This window comes from Blennius ocellaris (assembly GCF_963422515.1).
Source record: "Blennius ocellaris genome assembly, chromosome: 13".
Lineage (NCBI taxonomy): Eukaryota > Metazoa > Chordata > Actinopteri > Blenniiformes > Blenniidae > Blennius > Blennius ocellaris.
This window is the reverse complement of record NC_137662.1, coordinates 5,296,424-5,323,120: the sequence shown is the minus strand read 5'-3', so window position 1 is coordinate 5,323,120 and position 26,697 is coordinate 5,296,424. Positions and strand designations below refer to the sequence as shown.

General features: G+C 41.1%; 1 protein-coding gene across 6 annotated transcripts in view; it reads right to left on the bottom strand.

Moving 5' to 3' along the window:
- Positions 1–509: 509 nt before the first annotated feature.
- The window catches only part of camk2g2 (calcium/calmodulin-dependent protein kinase (CaM kinase) II gamma 2), a 67,726-nt gene continuing 41,538 nt past the window's right edge, over positions 510–26,697 (bottom strand). Inside the window, exons 6-20 of one of the 6 annotated variants that reach the window (XM_080507280.1) lie at positions 25,843–25,915; positions 20,574–20,676; positions 20,000–20,083; positions 19,488–19,582; positions 17,180–17,302; positions 16,362–16,445; positions 16,237–16,279; positions 15,563–15,622; positions 11,781–11,821; positions 7,608–7,652; positions 6,770–6,824; positions 2,629–2,704; positions 2,375–2,469; positions 1,650–1,901; positions 510–622 (exon numbers count right to left, since the gene is read on the bottom strand). In XM_080507280.1, the coding sequence (XP_080363406.1) occupies positions 1,669–1,901; positions 2,375–2,469; positions 2,629–2,704; positions 6,770–6,824; positions 7,608–7,652; positions 11,781–11,821; positions 15,563–15,622; positions 16,237–16,279; positions 16,362–16,445; positions 17,180–17,302; positions 19,488–19,582; positions 20,000–20,083; positions 20,574–20,676; positions 25,843–25,915 (1,210 nt within the window). In that variant the 3' untranslated portion in view covers positions 510–622; positions 1,650–1,668. The remainder of the gene's footprint in view (positions 623–1,649; positions 1,902–2,374; positions 2,470–2,628; positions 2,705–6,769; positions 6,825–7,607; positions 7,653–11,780; positions 11,822–15,562; positions 15,623–16,236; positions 16,280–16,361; positions 16,446–17,179; positions 17,303–19,487; positions 19,583–19,999; positions 20,084–20,573; positions 20,677–25,842; positions 25,916–26,697) is intronic. The other 5 variants (XM_080507281.1, XM_080507282.1, XM_080507283.1 and 2 more) reach the window with 5 other exon arrangements.

Genomic DNA, 26,697 nt, shown 5'->3' with positions numbered 1-26,697 from the left:
ATATATCTATATAATTCTATACTTGTTGACTGTAAAACTAACAATACTTGTATTAAAGTAGACGTCCCGCTTCTCTGTAGAGACACAACAAAATCACATTTTTGCAGATATAATCTCTGCCCCAGTCAGACTCACGATGTGTGGAAAGTATACTTGCTTTTTTTTTTTTCCTGTTGGTATATATATAGAATTTTGACATGTTAATACTTTTCCACACGGCAGACAGAAACGAAGGGAAATAAAGGCCATGGGAGAGACAGACCAGGACAGCATCACCCCCCCCCCCCACCCATCCCCATGCTGCCACTGGAAACATGCACCATCTGCAACAATGGGCCGACATCAGCCGAGCCCCAACGTCGTCTTAACTCGGGGTTGGACTGGATTGGTGTTGGTCGGTGTGGTTGGTTCATTCAAGTCAAGCTTTTTGAAATACCTATTTTTTTTTGGTTTGCTATGTATTTTTCCTTTCGTTTAAATTTAATTACCCCCCCCCCCCCCCCCACCCTCACCCTCCCCACTTTTTTTGTGTTATCCAAGCAGCCTCGTCCTGGCCAGGATCCAGGCACCACTCCGACCACGGAGAATAAATGCTCCAAACAGCTTTAGAGTTCAGGCGAAGCTGCAGAGAGAAACACAAGGGCCAGAGAGGAGAGTGTCAGCTTCGCCATACTAAAAAAAAACAAAAACAAAACAGTAAAACATTTGGTAACGTTAGTGCAGACAGTACAGAGTTTAAAATCTTCAAATTTAGATATTAGGTACAACACTTTCAAATAACAAATAAAATGTTACATACAGTGTGGGATGAGTAAAATTGTACCATAACCAAGCAATTTTAACTGTAAATCTCAACATAAAGCCAATTCTAATGATACTTTCTAGTGCAAAATACAGTGAAAGGTATATATAAAAAAAAAACCTTCTCCAATTATGCATGCTTTTACAAACTCACCCTGACAATATGGGTTTGAGGCTCATGCCATGAGTTTCATGGTAGCATCACTAATACCTCAGTGTTGTGTCCACTACTCCTAAGAAATGTATTAAAAAAAAAAAAAAAATCGATGTTTTTCTTTTTTACCATTTGCTTGCCGGCTTGGGGCCTCTTGGCGGGTTTGACCGACGGAACTTTTATTTGATACCTGTTTTAAAACAGCATCAGTACTTCTGGGTGTTTTTGGTGGAAACCAATCAAGATGTTGTTTTGAATGGAGGCTGACTCAAACCTTATTGCCATGATTCACTAAAATTCCAAAATAAAGAATGCTGAACTGCTCATGAAAGTGGAACGCCAAGAGATCCATAGGGCCGAGGTCTTGTTGCATAAGTTAGTTCTTAATGATGTTAACTACTTAGTAACTGCTGGTATCCTACAGCAAAATAAATCTGAAACTAATTAGTTAATATTATTAAGGAGTACCATCAATACAAGAATTCTTTGCTAAAGTATCCAAATCCTTACATTAGTGTCAAAACATTTCTCCACATCTAATCATATAAGAGCCTGAGCGTGTTTACATTTCTATATATATTATATACATATTTACATTTCCATGTCCCAGTAACCTTGTCCTGCCTGAGAGACGCTCATCGTGATGAGAGCTGTCAGTCAGCTCTAATATCAAGCGGCGGCGTCGTCTCCTCACCTGAGCTCATGTTGTGGGCTCACTGCAGGGGCGCCGCTGGTGCTCCTGAGCAGTGGAAGTGCACGTTGAGCCATTTGGCCTCGCGGCGATGCCACACGCGCGTCTCCTCCGACTGGCAGGAGCGTGGCCGGCCCTGGCTGTCGATGTACTGCGTCAGGCGGATGTACGCGATGCAGGCGGCCTCCTCCCCGATCAGGTGGACGTGTGGGTTGAGGATGGTGGTGTGCACTGGTTTGCTGTTTTTGCTCAGGACTAAATGAGGAGGGCAGATCCGGCGTGAACAACAAGACAATTTCCTCAAAAGGCTTCCAAGTGGAGACGCTTTCTCCAAATATGGTTCAAGGTTTTGTGAATAATTTGCTAAATAACTGAAATGGTTGTAGTTGAAAAGCCATAGGAGTTTGGCAACATTAAGTAGAAATTAATATAACTATATCTAAATGTGTATTATGTAAGTTTGGGTCAAATGTAATGATGTAATGAAATGTGATTTATGAAGCGCCCATAACATAATCATCTCAAGCCACCTTTACACAGCAAAACTATTCCACAGGTTCCATCAAAGAAATGAAAAACATGCAATGATTCAAAGGCTAATCACATTTCTTGATGATAAAAATATGTTGCCTGCAGATAAAATTGTAAAAAGATCAACATGCTCAACTGTGCAGATCATAAATGATGAAACACGACTGAAGGTGACAAAATACATAAAGCAAACTCACGGTTCTCAAAGTAGAATTTGTGAAAGTCCATTCCCTCCACCAGGTTTCCAAGGGCCTCTGGCTCAAAGGAAGTCAGTCCAGGGTCACAGATTCTCCTGTCAGAGACAAATACAACCATATATAACCCTGCAATAATAAAGGAAGGGCTTATAGCTGAAAGTAAACACGAAATCACTTTACACCAGTGTAATGTGTGTGACAGGAAAGGTTTATTAAAAATGACAAAAACATGTATTTAGTGCCAATGAACCTACGTGTAAGCCTCAAAATCTCCATTGTTGATGGCTTCGATCAGCTGTTCTGTCATCTTTATTATCTCCTGTTTACGAGCTGACGAAGACAAAGAGAATGACAAAACAAACAGGGAAGGTTACAAACTGTTGAGAATCTTCTGAGGGCTGAACATGCACAGACATCAGAATGAACAGAAAGAGGTCCAACCGCTCCACTGATACACACCAATCTGGAAATCTGCTGAAGACAGTAAGGAGTCACTCAAAATCCACACAAGAATTTCACATTTTTTGTGTGTGCAGAAATTCACCCCCTAAAAATACGAATGAATCGTAAAACTTGAGATGCATCACATCGGAGAAACACAAATGTTTGATAGATGCACAAATAGCCAGAAACCAGACCTTTTGGCTGTTTCTAACTATCGTCAGCTCACACGGAGCTGCCGAACTGGAAAAACCAGGAAAAGGAAAGCACATCAAACCACATCAACACTGTCTGTCTGTCACTCACTCTGCTGCAGGCTGATGCTGCTGCTGCTGCTGCTGCTGCTTGGGGGAAATGACAGAGTGGACTCTGGTTCAGGACTGGAGCTGTGAGCTACAGGAACACTGGGGACGCCGGCTGCCTCCTGTGGGGCATCAGCCGCTGGCAAATACAACCAGCCAGGGAAATATATGCAGGACTTCTTAGCTCGGGTAAATACAACTATTGACTAAGTTTATTATAGAAAAAGTAGATTAAAGAAGATGATAGATAAAGTAAACACTCGTGAGGTTATAAAGGGAATTGCAGTAAAGTGAGGATGCCAGTAGGTGGCAGCACAGGAAGGAATTAGGTGGTGATATTCACATGTGGCCTTTAGATTATTCTAAGTATTATTATTTTTGGCTGAAAGAGGAAGATCACAGCTCAGAGATGGATGTGGCGACTTACAGGTGGGCGGTGGGCAGTGAGCAGGGGGGGTCTGGGCCTGTTTCTCTTTTGTGCAGCACTGTGTTAACCCTGCATTGTCTGTGCAGGCAGACTCCCCGGCAGCCTCTGCCCTCATCACAAGACAAACACAAATAATGCACTTTTTAACAGCCTCGGCAGGATGCTCCTGATATGTAACTAACACCATCTTAAACTCATTCATGCAAAACATAAATCGTTTCTTTGTTCTGTAATTCATTCCAACTAGTCCTTCGACTATCAAGCCTTTTTCTGTGCTCCTCTTATGTGTTTTATTTTACAGAGGGAATATTATCCTCATTTAGCAAATGCATTCGTTCAAAGCCACTCGGTGAGGGCAATCAGACCCGGAGAAAGACAGCGGAGCAAAGAAGAGCAACGACTGCACGCCACCGATGGTCTTGTTTTAGATCTGGTCCTGCTAAATCCAAAGGACGCTGCCTTAAGTAACAGGATTAACTTATCTGTCTTTACTGTGAAGCACTTTGTGACTCTGTGCCTGCGAAAAGCGCAATACAAATAAAATGTACTGACTTACCTCTTTTTTTGGAAAGCTGTGTGGAGCTTTGCCCTACTTCACTCACCTGAAAACCTTGAAAGGTCATGCAGGAGCTGGGCGCGGCTCATTAAAGGTTAAAGAGTGGTGTGATACTGACACGCAGATACTCGCACAAAGCGTTAATCACAATGAGACATGCCCACATATGGTGCCAACAAGTGAGCATTCGTTACATCCAATCAAAGAATTTTCATAAATGAATGTGGAGATTCTTACTTGCAGCTTTTTTTTTTTTTTTTTAGCAATTCTATTTTCTAGTCCCGAGGTTTGTGGTATATATATATATATATATATATATATATATATATATATATATATATATATATATATATATATATATAAGTTGTCTATCAGCCATTTTAGTGTTTCCCCTGAGGTCGTGCTCGGTCCTTTCATAGCTTCTGCTTCCCTACACACCCATGATTAAATGTCACTATTTGCAGCACCTCCAGCTATCACAGCATCTTTAAAACCATTAATAACAAAATCTCTGTAATTAATTTCCCATTTTCAACAAAAATGGCCTCCAGCTCATTCATCTTAACATCACTAGGTCACATCTGAGCTTGACACAGTGTTGACCTTCTGGTAACCACGACTGAGACTACAGTGTTCAAATTAGCCTTGTGCCGAGTCTACAACAGGCTGAAAAATGCTGCTTTTGTCCTTTCAGATCAAAGAAAACCAAGTGAAACTGCAGTTTTTAAAAATTTTTTGTTTAAAATTACTACTCCTGCTGAACAATTACCTCAATTGTAGCTGGCTCACTCTCCATAAACCGACAAGCTAATGGGAACAAGCTCTGCGCCCTGATTTATAAAGTGATGAAACTCTTAAATGTAAGTATGATTGTGCATTTTTGTCACATATTTGAACAATTATTTAAGAATGATGATTAAAAACTAGGTAATCTCAAAACTCAGGAATACATGTTGGAAACAGGACAACTCTTGTCTTGTGTGCTGAAATAAACCTGAAAAATCAGAAAAACTCGAATAGAATGAACTGAATATCCATAACCTGCTCTTTTGTTATGACATTGCTACAGATCAGACTCACATTTTTACATTAGACATAAATGGATACAGCAATACGTTATTGGAGTAGTATTTTCAGTCTTTATACATGTAGAATATTAAAACATAACATTCATCTATTTTCACAGTATAACATATCCATAACCCAGAGTAACTGGACTCAGGTCCCATTTACATGACAACGTTTCAAGTGAAAACAAAAACTCTAAGCTGAAACCTCTGAGGCCTGCTTTAAAGCGACGGTCACAACCCACCCTGTGTGTTTTTAGTCCGTACGTTTTTTTGGGGAGGCCACGGCCGCCACGTTTTTCTAAAAACGTGGGGAGGGAGTGGCAAGAGCAGGGAGGGAGTACGTCAACGCAAGGTGCAAGTACGTGGCCCACAAGCCACGCCTGGCCGTGAGCGGTTGCATGCATCGTACGTTGGACAAGTGGTCAGTTGTAGATACTTACAACATAAGATCTCCGTGTGATATCCACGTTATCCGATGGAAGTCGTACTTATACGTACTGCTCATGTATGGTGTCCTTACTCACTCGCACGTTGTGAGGGCGTGCAAGTGCGATGAACATGAGTTTTTGCAGATAGAGGATTCCCAGAGAGAAGACTTAATATAATGTAAGTGAATTATTTGTAACATTTCAGTGACTGAGGATAAATAGTGATGTATTTATTACTCACACAGACACATAGTATTAAAACAAAGAGGGGGAAGTGAAATAAATGCAATCATCACATTTGCAAATAAATGCGACATAGTCCAGATCAACTTATGTGTTGTTTTCATCCTCATGATGCATTTTTTGACCGATGCAATGAATAAATATGTAGGAATGACTTTTGATGAAAACCTGGGCTGGAAGCTGCAAATAACAACATATAAAATATTTGTATAATGTGTAAAATCCGATTCCAGAATTAGATCAAAATAAACTCAACTTATTATACAACTCTCTCATTCTTCCATATGTGAGTTATGGTGTGGAAATATGGGGAAATAATACGTTGATAATGATTATAAAAGTGAACTAAGAAGAGTGAACGACAAGTCATCCTCCGATGACATTTCAGATTTTTTCTGCAGAAAATAAATCCTGTACAATGTAGTTTTACATAATATTTGTAATTGATATTTTATATATGTATTTGATATATCTAGTATAAGATCATATGGCTTTGTTTCTCACGAAGAATGGTCTTCTTTGAGCACAGGACGCCTATCCCGTGTTTTAACTTCAGGGCTTATTTGTTTTCAGAAATACAGCTGCTAATGTTTACCATTCATCCGCGGCCATTGAAATGTTACAAATAATTCACTTGCTTTTTCTTTTTTTTTTTTTTTACTTTCCGGCTGCAATTTTAAAGTAAATTTAAAATCTAAAAGACTCACGGAGTCCGTGTGTTGTGCTGTCATTGGCTGTAGAATGCGGCGCGTGACCCGTACAGGGGTGAATCCGAGGGTTTTTTGCACGAAGACAGCGCACACTTGCAAGTACGGCGGGTTGGGACCGTCGCTTAACTCAGGTTGAGGTAAATAAATAAACACTTCCTGGTCCAGGTATTAGGTGAAGAAAAAGAGTCATGCAGAGAAGGTGAAAGTTGGACAAGTACCTTTCCTACCTTTCATGTCCTCCTCTTCCGTGTTATTACAGCTCTCTGTGGAGCCCTGTCAAACAAAACAGGTTCACATGGACAGAGAGAGAAGAAGAAGAAGAAGAAGAAGACGGGACAAGGAAAAGATTTTATATAAGGGAAGAGACATCAGCGAGACATTTGTAACTGGGAAAGGGTGGAGAAGCTGATGAGACTTTGCTTGTGAGGGCACAGAGACGACCATGATGGACGGATGGAGGAATGAACGACTCACACCCAGAACGACAAACCAGCCAGAACAGCAGCGAGGGGAAGTGCAGAGAGCCACACAGGACCAAGCAACAACTTGTGTGTGGTAATGTCAGATTGTGGGCTGAATTTGAGTGTTTAATTCAAAACTTGGGGTCAAAGTGGGGAAAAAACAATGTCAGGATAAAGAAAACAGTGCAGCAGCGGTGGCGTTTGGATTTCTCGTGATGCTACAAGCTTGTGCACCAACATTACAGTGCAAGCAGCAAGGCAGTCGGTTTCCACTTGAGTAGAAACGCGAGCTGGCATAGGTGTTTCGAGGGGCATGTGCCGCCGTGAACGACGTGTAGGATTTTCTCTGAGATCCTGAAATAAAACTCAGCTCGCTGTAGTCAATCGGAGAAGAGCAAAATTACAGAAGTCAAATCTTGAGACAAAGATTGAACTTCAACTTTAAAATGGGGACAGCTGAAGATAAAATAATCAAATCATCAAAACATCAATTTTTTCTGAGCACCTACGTGTCACAGATATTTGTTTTTAAAGAAAATCCTCCACGTGTCTTAGAAGTGGCTGGTGGCTCGAGGTTGGAGAAGGAGCAGCTTACCTTGGTGCCGTCAGCTGGGTTGTGTACAACAGTTGTCTGGGCTTCCTGGGGGGGGGGAGGAGGTAGGAGACACTTTACCATGCAGTGAGGGGATGAATAGGAGGGAGGGAAGGCACCGGCAACAAAAATGCCAAGGAATAGCAACATATTCCAGGTTGACAAAATGTGTGCACACCACAACGAAGCAGAGGAGCTACAGTAGAGGCTGTGGAGCAGCAACAGTGATCATGACTGTCAATGTTGAGGCGCTGAGCGTCGGCCTGTTCCCCCATTCACCACTGCTGAGGCCGACAGGATCACTTTAAGGTCCCCAAAATGCAATAGAAAGAGCCACGGACACAGATAAACACTTATTTACCAGCCAGGGCCAATGACTGAGGAGGAGAGGAAGAGGAGGAGCAGGAGGAGGAGAAGTGGTTCGCTGCATCACGAAAAGGGTTCACACAAATCTGAAATACACGGTCCAACTTTGCACGTCACTATTGACGCCTGCGAGTTACTGTATGAATAAACCCTCCCCAAAAATCTAAATTCCCAGGTGGCAGGAGCCCGAACCCCCTTCATCCTGGTCCTCCTCAGTCCGAAGCCCGCCACAACCACATTCAGCACTAAGCAATTCAAGAGCTCTGGTTCTAACAAACCCACAGAGTGCTGGTTTCGTCAGTCAGTCTGGCCTCCATGAAGACTGAACCTCACCTTAGAGCATGCAGCCCCTTTCATGACAGGTGGGAATTTGCTGGATTATAGATAAGTCTGGGCTTTCGTGACACTATTTAGAGACACAGAGCCTCGCGTAAAGTCAAACAGGAACGCTCCAAATAAGGGGAATTTAGCTGGTGCTGTTGGTTGAAATTCAGTCATGATTCTGGAATTATATGAAATCATTGAACGAGAATCCTGAAAATAAATGCGACTTATGTTTTACATATTTCTAAAGGCAATAAGATCAACATGCAGGCAACTTTAAACATACAGAGCAACATGTTACATCTCGACTGTACAAAACCGTAAGTGATATATAGTCAATGTACGCTGTGTTATTCGCTGTGCAGCAGCTTCCTCTTGTGTTAATTAAGAAGAGGTGACAGGTTGATTGCATTACTTTGCAGTTTTTCCACTGTCATTGGCACAATGCAAAAGTAAGATATACTGTAGGTGCTTTGTCGCTCTTTTCATCTTATTGTCCTCAAATATTCTAAAAATGTTTGTTCAGCGTGTGTGGCATATGCTTGCACGGGATGTTGCAACAGTAAAACTCTTGTTTCATCAACAGCATTTATTGTATCCTCGTTTTTAAAACAGGAAGCCATGGAATTTGCTCAATATTTTCCTCGTGTCACTTTACCCAACTGTCTTCTGTCAATTTAGGTTTGTTAAAGCAAAGAGTTAAGATCTTCTGGCTGCTAGACTTCCATATTTCAACCCTAAGATTTGTTTTGTTTAAGTGCGAGTTTCTATTGTATAAATAGCTTAAATCCCATCCCAGACAGGAGGCTGCATCCTCGTTCAATCGTGATCCGTCTTTCACTGGTCCTCCCAAGCTCCTGCTTTACCCACAAGTCCGAATCATTGACTAAGTCATTAGGACATTGAAAAGCAATTTGTAAAAGGGATTTTTTTTTCTTCCGTGTAGCAGAGGGTGAACCTGCTCTCCAAGAAATTGGAATAACTTGCGTCCACCGCTCAGGTGACGCAGTGAGACACACAAAGGATTCACCAGGATGTGGCTGTGCACAGCTTGATTGAAGTGTCTGCTGTTGTTCAGCAAAATGAAAGTCATTTGTCTACCTGTCAGCGCACCGCTGAGTAAATATAAGCGGAGCGTTTTCCGCGGGGTAAAACACAAGCCGGGAGGAGACACTCCAAGGGGAAGGCCAGTCGTTCAATTTTAAAGTCATCAAATTCACCACCAAACATCACAATTTGTGTTCAGAACAGAAGCGGAGAGGCAGAGGATGATAGATGAGACCCGGAACAGAAAAGAGTTTCCAGAATGTGTGATGTGGCAAAAAATAAAAGATGGTGAGATTAAACTAAACACTTAAAAAGATGGAAACAACGAAATGAAGCCATTAAAAAAAAAAAAAAAAAAAAAGGCAACAAAACCAAATAAAGATGAGGTACCATTGGAGCTGAAGATGACATGCTGCTGTCTTTGGTGCTGCTGCTGCTTACTACACTGTTTTTACTGTTTCCCTGCGACTGAGGGCAAAGAAACACAACACACAGTGACTCCCACCGCTCCCAACTCATCTCAACCAGATACAATCTGCTGGGAGCCGAGGCTGGAAACATCAGGCATGGAGTCGTCACGCCGCCAATGTAAATATCCTAAAGACTGCAGGTGCATGTGCACACAGCTGCTGCATTTTAAATGGCAGCTGCAGTTTAAACTGGATATTTATTCATCTAATCTTCTTGTACAAAGACTCGTGGCAACTTGCACATAAAGCTGTTACGTTTGTATTCGGAGTCCACAACGTTTGCAGACGTCATACATTAATAAAAAGGAAAATGTTAGTCAGCACATTTATAGTCAAACATGAAAATATATATATATAATTTTTTTTATTTTTTTATGTTTTGAAGGGAAAGCTGTAAATAAATTCCAGCAACCGGCGACACATGCCTGGCCGCAACAAAGCCCAAATCTATGTCAACGCGTAAGGAAATAGGTTTGCAATGTTTACCAGTCCAGGTCTGAGCATGCAGTGAACGGCCTTGATAGACATTTTCTTTTCTCCAATGTGTGTACGTGCATGCAAGGGTTTTTCATCGTGAATACCTCTAATACTATTAAATCACCTCGTAGAGCGCCAAGAGACCTGAGAGGAAATCATTCACCAAGTTGTTAAGTTGTGATAAACTCCATCTATAATTATACCAAATACACCTTTTGTGCACAACTGCTTTCTAAATGAGTTTTTCTAAATGAGTTTTTATACTCATTTTATATAGAGGAGAAAAGAAGAATTCACTCAAAAGAAAATTCATGAGGTACAATAAATATGCCAGAACTGAAAAAAAAGGGGATAATGGCTGCCTCGTGATGTTTGTAGTAATTAGAATGTCCTTTTCTCATGTGATGGTCAGCGATGAAGCCAAAAAGGGCTGATTGGAGTTTAAAAGGTAGAAAGAGATGCAAAATGTCGGAGGAAAAGAAATCGGACAAGACGGAAACGGTCGTAAACGATGCCTAAAGCACCTCTGCCCAAAACATACAAAACAAAAGTAATGAAACACAGAGAGAGAGAGAGAGAGAGAGAGAGAGAGAGAGAGAGAGAGAGAGAGAGAGAGAGAAGGGAATAGGGTAGAGCGGAGAGGGAGAGGTGGGCAGTGTGAGGAAGAGAAGGAAAGCGACAGAGCCGATCTCACCATCAAACAAACACTCGAGCTGGACTTCCTTTTCTGACAGACAGCAATGAAAAAGGAGGAGGCAAAAAATAAAAATAAAAAAGAGGGGTCATCGGGTTAAAAAAAAAAAAAAGGAGCTAATCGAAAACAGCAAAAAAGTGAAGCTGCCAGATTGATCCCGGTTAGAGAGAAAAACAAAGCAGCTGCACACGCTTACAGGAACAGAGATGAGACAGAGGGAGGTTTAAAACGGCTGCAAAAGGAACATTTAAATAAGGGAAGTCATTTTGAATTTGATATGCAGATTTTTTTGGGGGGTGTTTTTTAAAGGTGCAATTTTATTATCATTTTGATAGATGTGTGTGACAGGCAGTTCAGGTTTATACTGGCCAGGGCACTTCACTGCATGCATCGACACTGACCGACACTCAAATCCAAACCATTGACACCTTGAACCTGCTCATATTATTAAAAATAAAAAAAAGACTATTGTAAAAGTTTACTGCTTTATAATGTTGCTTTAGTCTCAAATGTGTTACTTTTAACTGCAACTGATAAACATGATCAACCACCTACTTTGTTTTTATGTCAAAAACCCAAAACAAAACAATTTCAAATCACATTTATAAGACTTTAGTAATCCTAAATATGCAGCACCAGAGCACAAAGGGAGTCCAACTTCAATGCATTTCTAAAAAGGTCATAAGATCACATACATGTTAGTTGGGTGACGGATCAATAGGGAGAGAACAGAAGATAGAAAGAGACAGAAAGACCAACAGGATTGTTTGGTAAATGTGCACGGGTGGGAGAACTCACCTTCACACCGTCCGACTTTTTGTTTAGTAAAGTTTTGCAAGCTGAAAGAAAAAGAGAATGAATTGTGAGGGTGCAGTTTCATGAACACGAGCTGTGAGTGGTGCTGATTTTACATCTTTATTTAAATAAAAGTAAATAAAACTGTATGTACCCAGAAATGTAAGAAGTTTAGCAGCAATTTAGCTAATTTCTGTTATTCAATATTGTGTTTTTATCATTTAAAATGAAATCTGTCTTCATAAAATTTTAATTTGATCAGCTGGAAGTACAATTGTGAAAAATATGCCAAATAAAATTTAAAAAGTCTTGAAGAAATAGTTTATATTATTTGAAAGTACTCTGAAAACTGAGTAGGAGTATTTTCCTTTATTTGAAATTCAAATGAATGCGTTGGAGAATTCCTTCTATTTTAGCAATCAACACATAGGTTCATCTACAAATTTTTCCTAATCAGTTTTGTAAGTCACATGTGATAATATAATTATAAGAATATGTAATGGTTAGATTCAAAACTATTATTTAAATAGATAAAACCTGAAAAAACCTGTTTTTAAAACTGATTGGATTAACTACAATGATTTTTATTATTATGGTGAAAATCGTTTGTGGTTATCTTACTAAATCTTCAGAATTTACTGTGTAATTTGATGTACCATGTAAAACCTTTCCCTCCACATTCACACACAACTGTGAATCCTGTTTAACACTTCATCACTACTTTATTTGCTGCTCTGTATCTTAGCTGTTATTCCTGTTTTATCAGTTTTACTAAATATACTTATATTCTTACTAACTTTATTAGTTTATTTTAATCTTTCTGCTATTATTGCTGTTGAGCACTTTGTGATCTTTATCTATGAAAGGTGCTTTATAAAAAACATTTACTTACTTAACATGAGCAGAAGTTAATGGCTTTTTAAAGATAACCTCTTGTGTATCGCAGTAGAAATGTGCAAGATTAATCAAAACCTTAGGTTTAAAAGTTGTCAATTTTATCCTATTGACAGCTTATTTTATAGCATGTGAAATTCGCTGTGTAAAGGATGAACTTTTCTTCTATAAACATACATTTTGGGCACAATAGTTCTTATCTATAACTGTTAGAACAAAGTCCAACAAAAAAACTGTAAAAAACAAACAAAAACAAAACCTCTCCAAAAAGTGGGCTCAGACACTCCATTTCATACACATATATTGATCCTGGTTCAGTTATTGATCAGCAGACATTCCTCCATCTGTCTGAGGATTTCCAGATGATGAATGGATGAGGGTATAAACTACTGGATGAGATGAAGGATTGACGGTCTGCTTCAAACACAAACCAACTCCAACCTGGTTAAGATCCACCAACTGATGACACTTATAATCAGACTTACACGGAAAATGACACAAACACAAACACTCGAGACGGATGTCCACACAGACAGACTAAAAAAAATAAACACCCACACACTGCAGCGACACGTCTCAATGATCCGCCCTTACCTTCCGTTTATAAAGAAGGAAGGAGGGCGATGAAGAAGACAAGAAAACAGGAATGTATTTAATAATCTGCATCTGAACCGAGGACTCAAGATGACAGCGGCAGACACAAACACCTGTCAGGCTGTTACCGCCTGGTAAAAAGGCAAATCTTAATTGGTTTCCACAGAGGTGATGGGTTCATGCGGTGACGGTGGCTCATTGACATGTCAGGCATGCAGCATCCACTTCAAAGTCTCCGTCTCGAACGGTACAACAGCTCCGAAGCCGAGCTCAAACCCAGCCCTCGAACTAAACGGTGGGGTTCCAGACGTCACAGCTGCAGACGCGACGCTAATTCTGCCACCGCTGTGAAGTCAGTAGCGATACTCGGTCTCCGTTAGGGAGGAATTAAGTTGCTAAACTATCGGCGAGGCGTCTTCCTCTCGGTCGAAGCAGGTTTCCTGTGAGAGCATCCATACAGGAGAGTGACTCGATCTAAATTACCCGGCAAAGGTTCAGCGTGCTTCAAACAGGTGGACTGAACTCACCGGAAGGACAAAGATCTCTTAGAGGTTTTCTCAAGATGAGGGAAGAAGTTTAGTTCACCTAATGAAACACAAATTCTAAAAAAAAAAAAAAAAAAAAAATCGAAGTAATGGAAATGTAATAAGGACAAACTACACCAATAAAAAGGGCCAGTATAAATCCTTTTGTAATGAATGGCAGGTCCAATAGTTGCAGGGCATCCAATAAAGACTAATCTAATGTTCACAGTAAAATCCTCCAGCGGGTTTTCGACAGCTCTTTTCATTCTCCAGATCCCAAAAGTATATTAAAAATCTATGATTGAATTTCATTGCCCACATGTGACACTCTGCAGCTCCTCTTTAGATTTAACATAAAAAACAAAAAACATATTTTTTTTTTTGGTCTGGTTTGCTGGTAAAGTACCATTAACCAGTAAGCATACATGGGATGGTGGGGCAACACCACCAGGATTAAAGGTGTCATCCAACCTTCCACTATACAGCCACACTGTAATGGAACGAAGAGGAATATAACTGGCAGTTCTGTTTCATGAGCGCCGCTCTGATGCTACTTAACCTGCTGGACACTTCAGCAGAATTAAAGACACTGACTCTTGATCAGTCAATGATGCTTTTTTTTTGTTCAGTGATAGATTTATAATGGGAGGAAACGAATGTTCTTTTTTTCTTTTTGTTTAGTTTTATCTTCAAAGCATACATAAAATCAGCAGGATTTTTTTTTAAAACAGTGACTGTATGATTCCAACATCACCACTGCTCAGTTTCTAACTTGATAGGAAGGAGCCACACCTTTAAAGACCTTTAACATCTTGGGTTCAGTTCAGACAGCCGTATTCATCCCACAAGGGGCAATTCATTTCTTTCTTTCTCTTAAAAAGCACAAATATTTCTTGTTTTTAAAACTCAATCTTGAGTAATTCTTGGTTTAATGTTTGAATCTTACATTATATTGATTTCTGATGAATTCAACACTCAGATCCAGGCGTGAGTTGTGACTCACTCTAACAAAAATATCTCTGTGAAGTCACATTCAAAGATCTTATTAAGCTAAAGTCTTTCTATGCGAGCCGAGCTCGTGATAACAAATTGCATTGGTTCACGAGAAGTTTCCTTAAACCCTTGAGCTCTTCGTTTGAAGTGCGCTGAAACTTTGGCTTTGTCGTATTCGTGGCTTCGGTCTGTTCACACAAAGACAACAGAGCAAGCAGGAGAGAGCAGACAAATTAAAAAAAAGTAAAAAAGTAGTCGACACTGGACACATTCAGTCCGTCCATCTTCCCATGCAGGTCGGCACACCGCACTGCACTGTACGCTCAGAAACATGCTTGGCTGGCTGTTAGTGCCGGAGCCGTGCGGAGGGACGGTTGCAGCGAGCACGGCCGGGCAGGCGTCGGACCGAGCATCGGCGCTGCGGGAAAACAACACCACTGCCAGAGGTGAAAGCGTTTGGTCGTGTGTTTGTGTGTGTGTGTGTGTGTGTGTTTTTTTACACGAAAGGGATCTGGAGGGGAGGCCGGGAGCCGAGCTCCACCCGACTGTTCGTGTTTCTGTGTGGGTGCGAGACGCTCCGGTGCAGCGACGGCCATTTTCAAGTGGTCCATCGGCGTGCAGGCAGCAGATCGGGGGAGTGGTGGGGTGGGGTGGGGTTGGATTGGGTGGGGTGCGGTGCGGTGCGGTGGGGAAGGATCTCAAGCAGCCCAGGCCACATGCCAATAGCCCGAGCACGACGTTGGCAGTGTGCGACTCCAACGCCCCCTCAAGCAGACGTACCTTCCTGTGCCATTGCCGCCGTGCTGGTGGTAGCGGCAGGGCTGGTATGCTGCCGTCCCACTAATGGACAGAGAGGGATTCAGAGTGGAGCCGGAGGGACGAGAAAGAGACCAAAAGCTGACTGTATTAGATCTGTCTCATTCTTTCCTCACTTGATGGACTTTGATCTCACTAACTTAAGACTTTCAGTGATGCCCATCTTCTTCGTCTTCTTTTTTTTTTTTTTTGCATGATGAGTCTAATGATAAGTCTTAAGTCTGTGGACATTCACCGAACAGCCAAGAGTTAATGTAATGAGCTATTTCAGAAGTCTGGCCGGACTGCTGTCTGATTCCAGTCTCGATCCGACATGACCTGCAGAAAGTAGAATGTAATTGGCTGTGATTCACTGGAGCTGCTTTGTTTATGTACATGACAGCCCTTGAATGCAGTGCCAATAGCAATAAAGCACTAGCTGGATAGGCTCTCGTTCAGCCCACAAATTGGATGTTCAATCAAAAGCGAGCCATGCTACAGATGATCAGTCTGCCTTCAAGGAGGAAATCTAAATCAGAACTGCTGTTGAAGAGAAACAGGTCACACACGGGAGGCAGAATCGCAGAATTGTCCTCTGAAAGACGTCCAACCAGGGAAAACGGGATCGTTTATTTACATCACTAGCTGGCAAAGCTCACCTGAGAAGTTCCTGGACACCAGCATTGTTGTGAGAATAGCTCCCTAAAGACAAAGAACAGAAAAACACCCCTCAACAATATTCATTTGTATTAGTGTAGGTGTGTTTCAGTGTGTCCACGCTCACTTTAAGTTTCCTCCGGGCGTTGAACTTGCGCAGACACTCCACAGTCTCTTGACGGTGCATCATGGAGGCCACGGTGGAGCGTTGCTGCAGAAAGACAAGAAACATCAGAGATCAAACTAAACTCAGTGGAATCTTGTGTCGATGGAGACGAGAACCCGACGTTTTTACTGAGATCCGATTTAAAATGAAAAAGGCAGAAAAAGGCTCAAGACTTCCCACATCAGGAAAAGAAATCGTTGTGTCGACACAACATGAACAGAACCACCACCGACAGTAAATGATCCTCTCTTGTTTTGAAACCTTTCAGTGTTGCCAGTTTAAGAAGTGAACCTCATCTTACTATCAAATTCAGTTTTTGTCCCAGGTTGAAATATGTAAAAGCATTGTTTTTTTTTCTTGTGTTCAGGATTGTGGGTGTGGTCTGTGTCACGAGGAAGGAGGAAGACGCATCAAAAAGGTCAACTTCGTTACTGCCATTCCACCCGTACTTCTTAAATGTCTTCTGTCAACACGAGGCAGTGTGTAGTCGTGCACACCGTGATCACCACTCTGTGCCAGTGGAACAAGAGAACAAGGATCGGGAATGTCGAGCAACCAAAAGATGTTTGAAACGTGCGTCAGTCTGCGCAAAACTTCCAAAACTTCAAAACTAGGTTTTGAAGTTCAGCAGCTCGAGGCCTCGGTGCTCCTGAGTGTGTTGAAGAGCTCGCGCTGCGTTTCCTCCTCCGCCGAGGCAACATGTGGCCTGAGAAGGCAGATAGAGGCCGGGAGGAAGCCACGGCACGTGTTGGACGTTGCGGAAGACAAATGTGACTTACGCAGACCCAGGGATGCTTGAGGGCCTGGTCGGCAGTGATTCTCTTGGCAGGGTTAATGGTTAACATCTGATTGATCAGATTCTTGGCCTCGGGGGTCACTGTGTCCCACTCCGGAGAAGGAAACTGAAAGAGAGCGATGGAAAAGGAGGAAACGTTAAGAATGACGCGTACGTCAGCCTCACTGGAGAATGTGTTCAAACACACACACACACACACACACACACACACACACACACACACACACACACACACACACACACACACACACACACACACACACACACACACACACACACACACACACACACACACACACACACTTGAGGGAATACTACTTTATAGTATTAAAGGTATTCTTTTTTTTTAACGTATTTCTGTCAAGTGTTTCTTTGTTATTGATGACAAATGGGAATGTGAAACATTATCACAACAAAATGTCAGTATTACATGATCATTTTGACGAATAAAGCTCGACTAAATTTTTGTTAAATAACTATAAGTGGTTTAAAAGGCACTGTGATCCACGTGTCAATTTGCTGCAAGGCTACATAAAACTGCAGCAAATAAAACACGCTCATGTAAAATGAGGCTTATCAACATTGTTTAAGACATTAAAACTTTCAAACTATTCAACTATTCAAAACTAATGTAAACAATGAATCTAAATTATGATCATAACAAAGGGATTTGGTAGTTATTGCACTTCAGGTACTATATTAGATTTTAGAAAGGAAAAAAAACTAAACAAGACTGATTCTGCAAACAGAAGAGAAACACCAGAATAATACAGACATCCTAGAAATGTTTTGTGTTTGCAGAGCTACAAACACACCTGTCCCTCCAAAACCTAACCTGCTGTTACTACAGGAAATTAACGGAAGCTGTCAACAAACCATTTCCTTAAGCATGAAAGTTGCGTGTTAACAACAAGGTGTCTGCATGAAAGTGATGATATTCAAGAAGCACATGTCACTGCAAGTGCTTGTCACAGTCACTTCATATTGGTTCTCATATTATGTACATTCATGAAATGTAGTTGCCTCCAATTGTGGAAATTAATACGGGTAATAATTCCCAATCTCACTATGACGAGATCTGATCAAGGAGCCTATTGCTCGTTCATAGAGCATAATTTTCACTTTCTATATACATCAGGAGGGAAATAAAACAATAAGCAGCAAGCAATTAAAAACTCAAATTAAATTTCAAACATTTACTTGTATGACAGAATTCAAGGTGAGGCTTGAAGTGTCAGTGTTCTGCAGGGGTCAGATCGAGGCTTTGGGACCATCTTTCAGCAATTAATTCAATTAAAAAAAAATCTATAGTCTCATTGTCACCTAACATAAAACGGGTAAACGAATAAAGCGCAGATTAAAGCGACAATAATTGAAGATTTATTTAATCATAATTACAAGTAATGGACCAAATGACAAATACAAGGAAATGATTACTTCTATTGGAAGCTGATATCTGGTCAGATACACGTGGAATTTGCTGCTATGGGAGCACCCTTACATAAAAAGGTCTTGCTAATTTCCAAAGAGCTTTAAATTAATAAAACATTTTTTTTGAGGCAGGTGAAAGATGAGACATGCAGGTTACATGTATTTACCATGTGAGCATAGGTTACAGGTAATCCTACCCTCCTGAGTGTTTGCACAGCCTACACAGCCCCCCCCCCCCCCAACCCCACTCCCTCATCGCCTCTCACGCAGCTATTATTTGACACTCATTCATCACTTGATTACAGGATTTTTCTTTTTGTTTCCTTCCGGCATACGGGGCTTCATGACGTCTTGGTTGGAAGTTGCTTTACATCAAGACGCTTTAAAGTAGGAGCAATATATTTCACTGGAGCACCGTGGCCAACTCGAGCACGGTATCCCTGTCAAACTGCGGCTGTGTCTGCTGAATATCCAAGTGTGGAACAATTTTCTCTTCTTTCGAATGAATAAAAGCTCATATGGTCAGCAAGTTCACCTCCTGATGTGGAAGTGCAGAAAGGCTCCAGGGCTCAACTTCTGCGAGCAAAACCTGAAAAACTGCATATTTCTGAAAAGTGTGATGCCTTCAGAACGATGCAAACAGGTACAACCTGCGCGGTTGGTTGGTTTGAGGAAACCAGCACAGTTTGAGGAAATTTATGGCAGAATGCTAAATTTTTCTTTTGCGTGCCGTAAAATTCAAAACATTTATTCCAGTTCTGTACTTCTACACGTAAGCAATAAATATAAACTCAACTAAGAAACCCGAAAAGAATGAGAGAAAAGGGTAAATATCTGATATATGAAAGTGAAGAACGTACGTCGTATGCGCCGGCTTTGATCTGCTGGTAAAGCTTGTGTTGGTCCTCGTCCCAGAAAGGAGGGTAGCCCACCAACAGGATGTACAAGATGACACCTGCGACACACACACACACACTGGATTTAAATATTATGTACACATGCAGTCTTTTAAAGATAAAAAAAAAGAAGAAAATCATCAATGGAGTTCAACAGGATTGCTGCAGTGTACACATATATAACCAGGCATAACAAGTGAATGCTGAGATATAGACTCTGTGATGTAGTTGAAAATCTACAACCAGGTGACTGAGCAAAGGTGAAGGCAGGAAACCACACACACATTTAGGGGAATTTAGGTTTCCATCTTGCCTCACATGCATGTTTTTGGACTGAGAAGAGAAAAATCCCAAGCATGCAGAAGAAGAGCTTACAAACCCTAAACATCCCCATTAAGTGTTGTTTGACCAGTTTCCATGAGTTGTTTTTATTTTTTTTCATGAATGTGTTCATGTGTGGAAGCTGCATAACTAACCACATGCCCATATGTCCACTGGTTTGCCATACGGGTCCTTTCTCAGCACTTCTGGGGACAGATATCCCGGTGTTCCAGCAAATCCTGCAAATACATAAACACACCAATGTAGAAGTCGCCTTGTATGACTTGATGTCTATTGTTTTTTCTGAAAAAAACGTCAAAAAATGATAAATGTGAATTCCCTGCAGGGTTTCGACTGAGAAATAAGCACACTGAGCTTATCTCAACATCCCCCATCGACCTTCTCTTCTTCTGCTGACTTAAAAGGCTACGACACAACAACTGTTCACCACTGAATTATTTACAGCTGCAGGTAAAACAGGTATTCAAAATATCCTTTAATATTCAAAATATGAATGCTAATAATGTACTTCACGATGCGAAAACAAAGAAAGTAATCGTTCCTCTTGGGACAAATGTTGATTGTTTAACATGTTATCTTAAACATTTATCTTAGTTATTATTTGTCTAACTACCATAATGCACTGAAACAAAGTCCCTCAGTGAGCAGTAGAGGAGATGGGGGGGGGGGGGGGGGGGGGGGTGCTGAGCGGATGCTGGTATTTCTTACCAAACCACGCCTGTTGGTCTCCCTGCACCTCAATGGCCAGACCAAAATCTGCCAGCTTGACCGCTGCTCCCTTCATCTTACTGGCCAGGAGGAGATTCTCTGGCTGCAAAACACACAGAGAGCCCCGATTCATCAAGAATGTAATCATCAAATATTACTATTTTCTAAATTCCTGGTTAAACACTCCCTGAAAATACCAACAAAAAAGGCAAGGCATTTCAAGAAATTCTTAACATTTTTGAAAGAAATTTTTTTTTTCTAGATTAGCACATATAAACTAGAAATGAATTTATTTAAACAAGAGTAGCATGTTTCAGATGATCGACATAAACTAAATGCATTTAAATCCTTTGTGATTCACACAAATATATTTAAGAAAAGGTTAAATTAGACCATAAACAAAGATCACATTCAGTCTTCAAGGCATTAACACAAATTGACCAACTGTCAGGCTTTAGTGGTTCATTTTTGTTCATGTTTAATGTGGTTGTCAAAGTATGGGCTGGGCATTCATCGGGGGCAACACAGAGCTTCAGCAGCCGCTTTTTCCAGTTTTTCATTTCTTTTTTTTTTTTCATTTTGAGAGAAAAATCCGAATAAAACTTTTCTTTTTTCCAATTTATCCTATTTGGTTATTCTAAACAGGTATTTACAGAATTACAAGATTTCAGATTAAGAAACAAGAGAAAATGTGCGATATCTATTTGCCTGTATGTCCCAACAAACACTAAATACTTCACAATGTGAAAAGGACAATAAAATCCAACCATAAATGACCTTTTACAATGACAGCCAGCACAGCAGAGTGCTAGGACAGTATAGTAAACTACATTTAATCGAGGACATGATGAAACGGGCATTCACCCTTCAACAAACGTCCTTTCTGTCTGCATGAGTGGACGAGCAGCGGGACAACCGTGACATCTACAGTAGTAATGAGGCATGATGTGGTCAATCCAGCACCAGAGGCTTTGCCCGAAGAAAAGACCATCTCAGTCAGCCGTCACGGGATTTAACGCAGCGTTTGGACTCTGTCCTTCAGATCACACATTCATGCGAAATGTCAGGACTTGGCAAAGATAAGAAGACGTCAACTCTGTTTTCGCCGCCTCTTGGAAACAAGATGTTATTCGACACAAGCTCTTTCTCTCGAAATATCTTCATATATTCATATTTGTGTGCAGAAGACACTGGAACTGGGCTGCATGTGAACAACCCACGGCTCTGCTTTGCATCGACACACAAATAACCACAGACAACACGCAAGAACCCAGATCACACTGGCCACCTTCTTCACTGGTGATTTAAAACCGCTGGAGGTAAAACCATGAATATGTTTGTACTCTTGCACTTACTTCCATGTTCGAAAGGCCTAATCCACATGTGCATCATAGTTTCATATTTAATTCTAATATATTTTTGATATTTCCCTGTGTCGTTGTCCACATTTAAAGCATTTTGGTTTACTTAAAAAAATGTTTTAAATCAATTTGGAAAAAGTAAAACAAAATACATGTTTTGGCTTGTTAAAGTAGTTAAAGTTTCACATCTTTTTCTTTAGACTTGACTTTAAAGCTAGTTTCAGAAATCAGCAGTTTTAAAATCAACAAATAGACTTAGTGTGTTTACATAACTACATCTTCACTGTGTGTGTTGTGTAAAAACAACACAAGGACCAACCTTGACGGTGGAAAATATCTATGCTCACTAAGGCCCCATTTAGGCGATGGTGTTTCAAGTTTTTTTGCGTTTCCATTTCTCGTTTATAAGGCAATGTTTTAAAGATGATGTACGTTCACACGGAAACGACAGTAGCAGCATTTCCGAAAAGTTCGTTTTGGAAAAGTTCCACCATGTGAGCCTTTTTCAAAAAGTTGGATTGGTTGTAAGGGCCTCTGAGCACCGCTATCGTGTACGCAGGCACACAACGAAGGTTTTCCATTTTCACACGAAAACAGTGCCATGTAAATGGAACCAAAAATGTTTAGCACGGAAACAACAGCCTTGAATTTCATCTGTGACATGTCAAGTCTTTACAATTTCTTTTTTGCACAAAGCAAACCCTATCACAAAGTTTTACTCTGACTGTCTGTCGGCTGAGTATCTTTTAGCTTCTACTGTTCTTCGCCACTTTCTAAATGGGGGTTTGTCGTCTGATGTGTTTACTGCATCGGCCTTGTAGCTGGAGAGAAGGACGTGGAATTGACTTGCAATCTGGTCTTGAGGGCAACAGTCTTTGCGGGGTCCGGCTGTCCTTGAACGACAGATGAATGTCGGGCACATGAACGACCTCTGTCATCTATTTCCTGTCATGTGTCAGTCTCTGGTTATCCTCCTTCCAGCCGTCGGAGCTAAAACAATCGGCGGGGAGGAGTTAAGGAGCTCGACTTGAAAGCAACACGAGAGCAGAGAGACAGACAGATAGAGACGGATCGGCGGGAGGAGGTATAATGACTCCCTATGCTGGAGCTGCAGCAGTCGGGTGACCTCACCCTATAGTTACCATGGCAACCCAGCCTGCCACCAGCCACCAGCACTCGAATCTTTCTCTCCGATTCGAGTTTTCCCTTCGGTGACCGGCCCTCCCAAGGCGACGGCGAGGCTCGAATAGGACGCGCGTGCTTGTGAGGTCACACCTTTTCCTCAGCGCTGTGTTTGTGGCATTTGTAGGTTTTTGGGAGGAGGTTTAGTGAAAATTCTGCCCGCTTTATTGCAGAGGCCAACAATATTTTGCAAAGTTAATGCCTCAACAAAACATGGCATAAACTCAACAGACACAAAACCATTAAGTGAGAAAATGATATTTCCCATTAATTAAACACTATGGAGGTGCACCATTGACCAAACTTTCCTGCAAATTAAGATTATGAGCTTTAAAAAAAAAAAAATCTGATTCCAAAGAAAAGGTTTGATTGAGGCCTCAAAAAGTATGATGAGTTTTAGTCTTCCTGTTGTCACTGCAAGGATTTTGGGATGTATTCTTTTCCTCACCATAACTCGTAGATGCTGTACGATATTAAGCATCATAGTAATACCAGAGAAATACAACTCCGTGCTAACAAAGGTGAAAAACAATACTGTAGGAGATGAAGTTTTCTTGGTAAAATGGGCACAAATATATCCAAGTGATATCATTTCAATAATAACAAAGTTAAAGGTTTGCTAAACTTATATAATTTACAATTTTATAATTGTTATTCACAGTTGTGTAACCATCTGCTTGAGTTCAGTGAGGACTGGCACATTTGCCATCATCTGTCTATTATGCCGTTTCACAGAATCACAGTGGTGAACCCTGAAATTCAACACTGTGTTTTCAAGTAGCTCTTTACAGCAGCAGTGATTCACATTTTCATAACAATGTTAAAAGACAATAACACAAAGTGACATTTCAAAAGAGGTCACTTGTTATTTAAGTTGGCTGTTTTCGAGTGTTCGGTGCACTCTTAAGCTGACCGGTCATCATTTTCCCCTGAAGACTGAACCTTCTGCAACAACAAATAGCACAACCAAGAGAAATTAACAGCTGGAAAGATGGAAACCTCCCAGGAGGAAGCTGAGACCAAACACAAGAGCGAATAAATTCACAAAATTAACTGAAAGGCCCCACAAAATGTCCAAGTGGTAATTCATTTGAATATATTTCATGAAAACAGGCTTCAAAATTGACGGTAGCCAGTCTCCATTGCATGTCATATCTGAACCCAGAGCAGCTCCTGATGCAGAGCAGACACATAAGATGCTGCATATGTATGCATATTATATTAATACAGACTTAAAGGACAAGAAAAATACTAAAACAAATATTTTTGATGCTTATCTGAGACAGGTTAAGAGTTGAATTAAAAAATTTGATCTGCCAAAAATTATGAAATTTGGACTTTTGGTATATTAATTTAAAACTAGAATGGGCACTTCGCCAGACCTTCGCCAAAACATTGCCAACGCCACATTTGTTTGCATAGCAGAGTTAGCATCACGAGCACGATAGTCGCTTAGCGCATATCGATGCTAACTAGGAAGGTCAGGTAGCTACATCGCTGTGTGAAACACTGAGCAGGGAGCGTCTCCATGGCAACAGATGCTGATCTCTCTTGAGCTCCTCCATGAGGTGCCGCTCAGCCGCTTTGTATGGGACATTTTTTTCAAAGCTTTTAGGGATTTATTCTAAAACAGTTAACATCCCAAAATCGAAACAATTGGTCATTGGCTGTTGACATTTCATCCCTGAAAATGTCATGCAATTTGAGTGAGGAGTTTTTGTGAAAACTTAAAATACATACAAATGAATAAATAAATACACGCAGATGAACTCATAATATTCTCGGCCAACTTCGTTGACGAAGGTCACAATTGGATTAAAAAGCTACCCGTATTAAATGTTGGGAAAAATAACTTTAATTACTACTTTCTTGGTGGTTTGGCTCCAGATTGGAGCCTCTAACAGCTTGATGCTTGACACCCCTGATTTAACCCATCATGAGTACAAGCAAGTTTCATGTAACGTATGACTGGACTGTGCAGCATTGACACTGTTTGGATATATACAAGAGGACTGTGCATTAACAACTAATGCTGTACTGTCCCTATCATTTCAAAGTCCATATACTGTACATGCCCTCAAAAATCAGTCAAAAGCAATTAAAGTCCACTTATGGCTTTCACTACCTCATATAACGATCGTCTTGTTTCTCTCAGAGTAATGCCTTATTTCTGCAGGCACTTGAAATAAAACAGCTGATTGTGAAGTAAACTAGTCAAAGTTGTGATATTTAAAACCGGGCGCAGGTGTTCTGGTGTTTAAGTATTATTAATAGAATGAAGGGATATCGAAAGCACACAGCTGAGGAGGGCTGGACGTTTCTGTACAGGGCAAACAAAGCTTGCTGCAAGGGAAATCGTCGACGGCCGTCATCTCACCCACCGACCCGCTATTAATAGCAGCCGGTCTGCTTTCGTCACTCCCCGGCGGTGCATGATGGAGGGAGGAGAGGAGAGGAGATGGGGGGCGGGGGGTGGTGGAGATGAATGAGGGGGACAGATGAAAGAAATAGGAGGGGTGCGGGAATACAGGAGGAAGGCAGGAGTAAGGAGAGAAGGAGCGCGGTGACGCTCATCTCTTAAGTCGTCCGTCGCGTCACCGCATGACGTCGGTGGCGGCGTGCAGTCGCACCTGTTGTGAATTTCCACACGAGCCTCTCATCCTCGTTCGGCACACAAAGGACTCTCCCGCACAACTGAGGCTCCTCCTCCCGAAAGCGAGACTCACCTTGAGGTCCCTGTGCACAATATCATGCTGGTGGATGTGACTGACGCTCTCCAGGATCTGATTGATGCAGTGGCTGCAGAGGACAGAGAAGGATGGGAAACACAAAGCAGACACATCCGTCACTGCACAACCGCCAGATGACAAGAATCCAGACTGTGGGGGAAGAAACGCAGACTTCAAGAGAGGATTCTCAAATATGAATCAAACAATGGTCCCAACAAGAAATGTCACTAGCTTATAGCTTGATCTGGATTTCTCTTATTAGTTTGAAACAAAAAATGCAATCTGGTTGACGTCAGCGCCGCCATCTTCCTTCGGTGTCTCATGACTGCCGTGTGCGACAAACTCTCACCTGTTTAGACTCCTGCGCTTATTTCATAAGCCAATGTTAGCTCCCAACTTATAATACAACAATAATAGAACTGCCCACAGTTTTATGAAGCTGATGAAGTTCATATGTAATTGAAAGCCAAATAGTACGCGTACAATATTCTGTTTGCTCATATATGTTAGTCCGATATTGAAAAGACTGGGTGAAAAGTGTGATATGTGCTTGTTTAAAGCCGTGGTTTTTTCCCTCATTTTACCAGCTTCTGTCATGAATAAAATATTGTCACTCCAATGACATGATGACAATTATAAAGTCCAAACAATATGCTAGGTTAAGTCAGGTTAAGTCAATCTACACAAATCAGAAAATGATCGATTTCACAGGAGTTGGTAGAGTGAAAGTTGTTTTAAGTACATTTGAACAGGTGACAGTTGAAACTACTCTAAAATACTGAGTTTACTTCATGATTAAGATCGATTAGTAGTTTTAAAACGATAGTTGCAATGCCATACGTGATACAGATT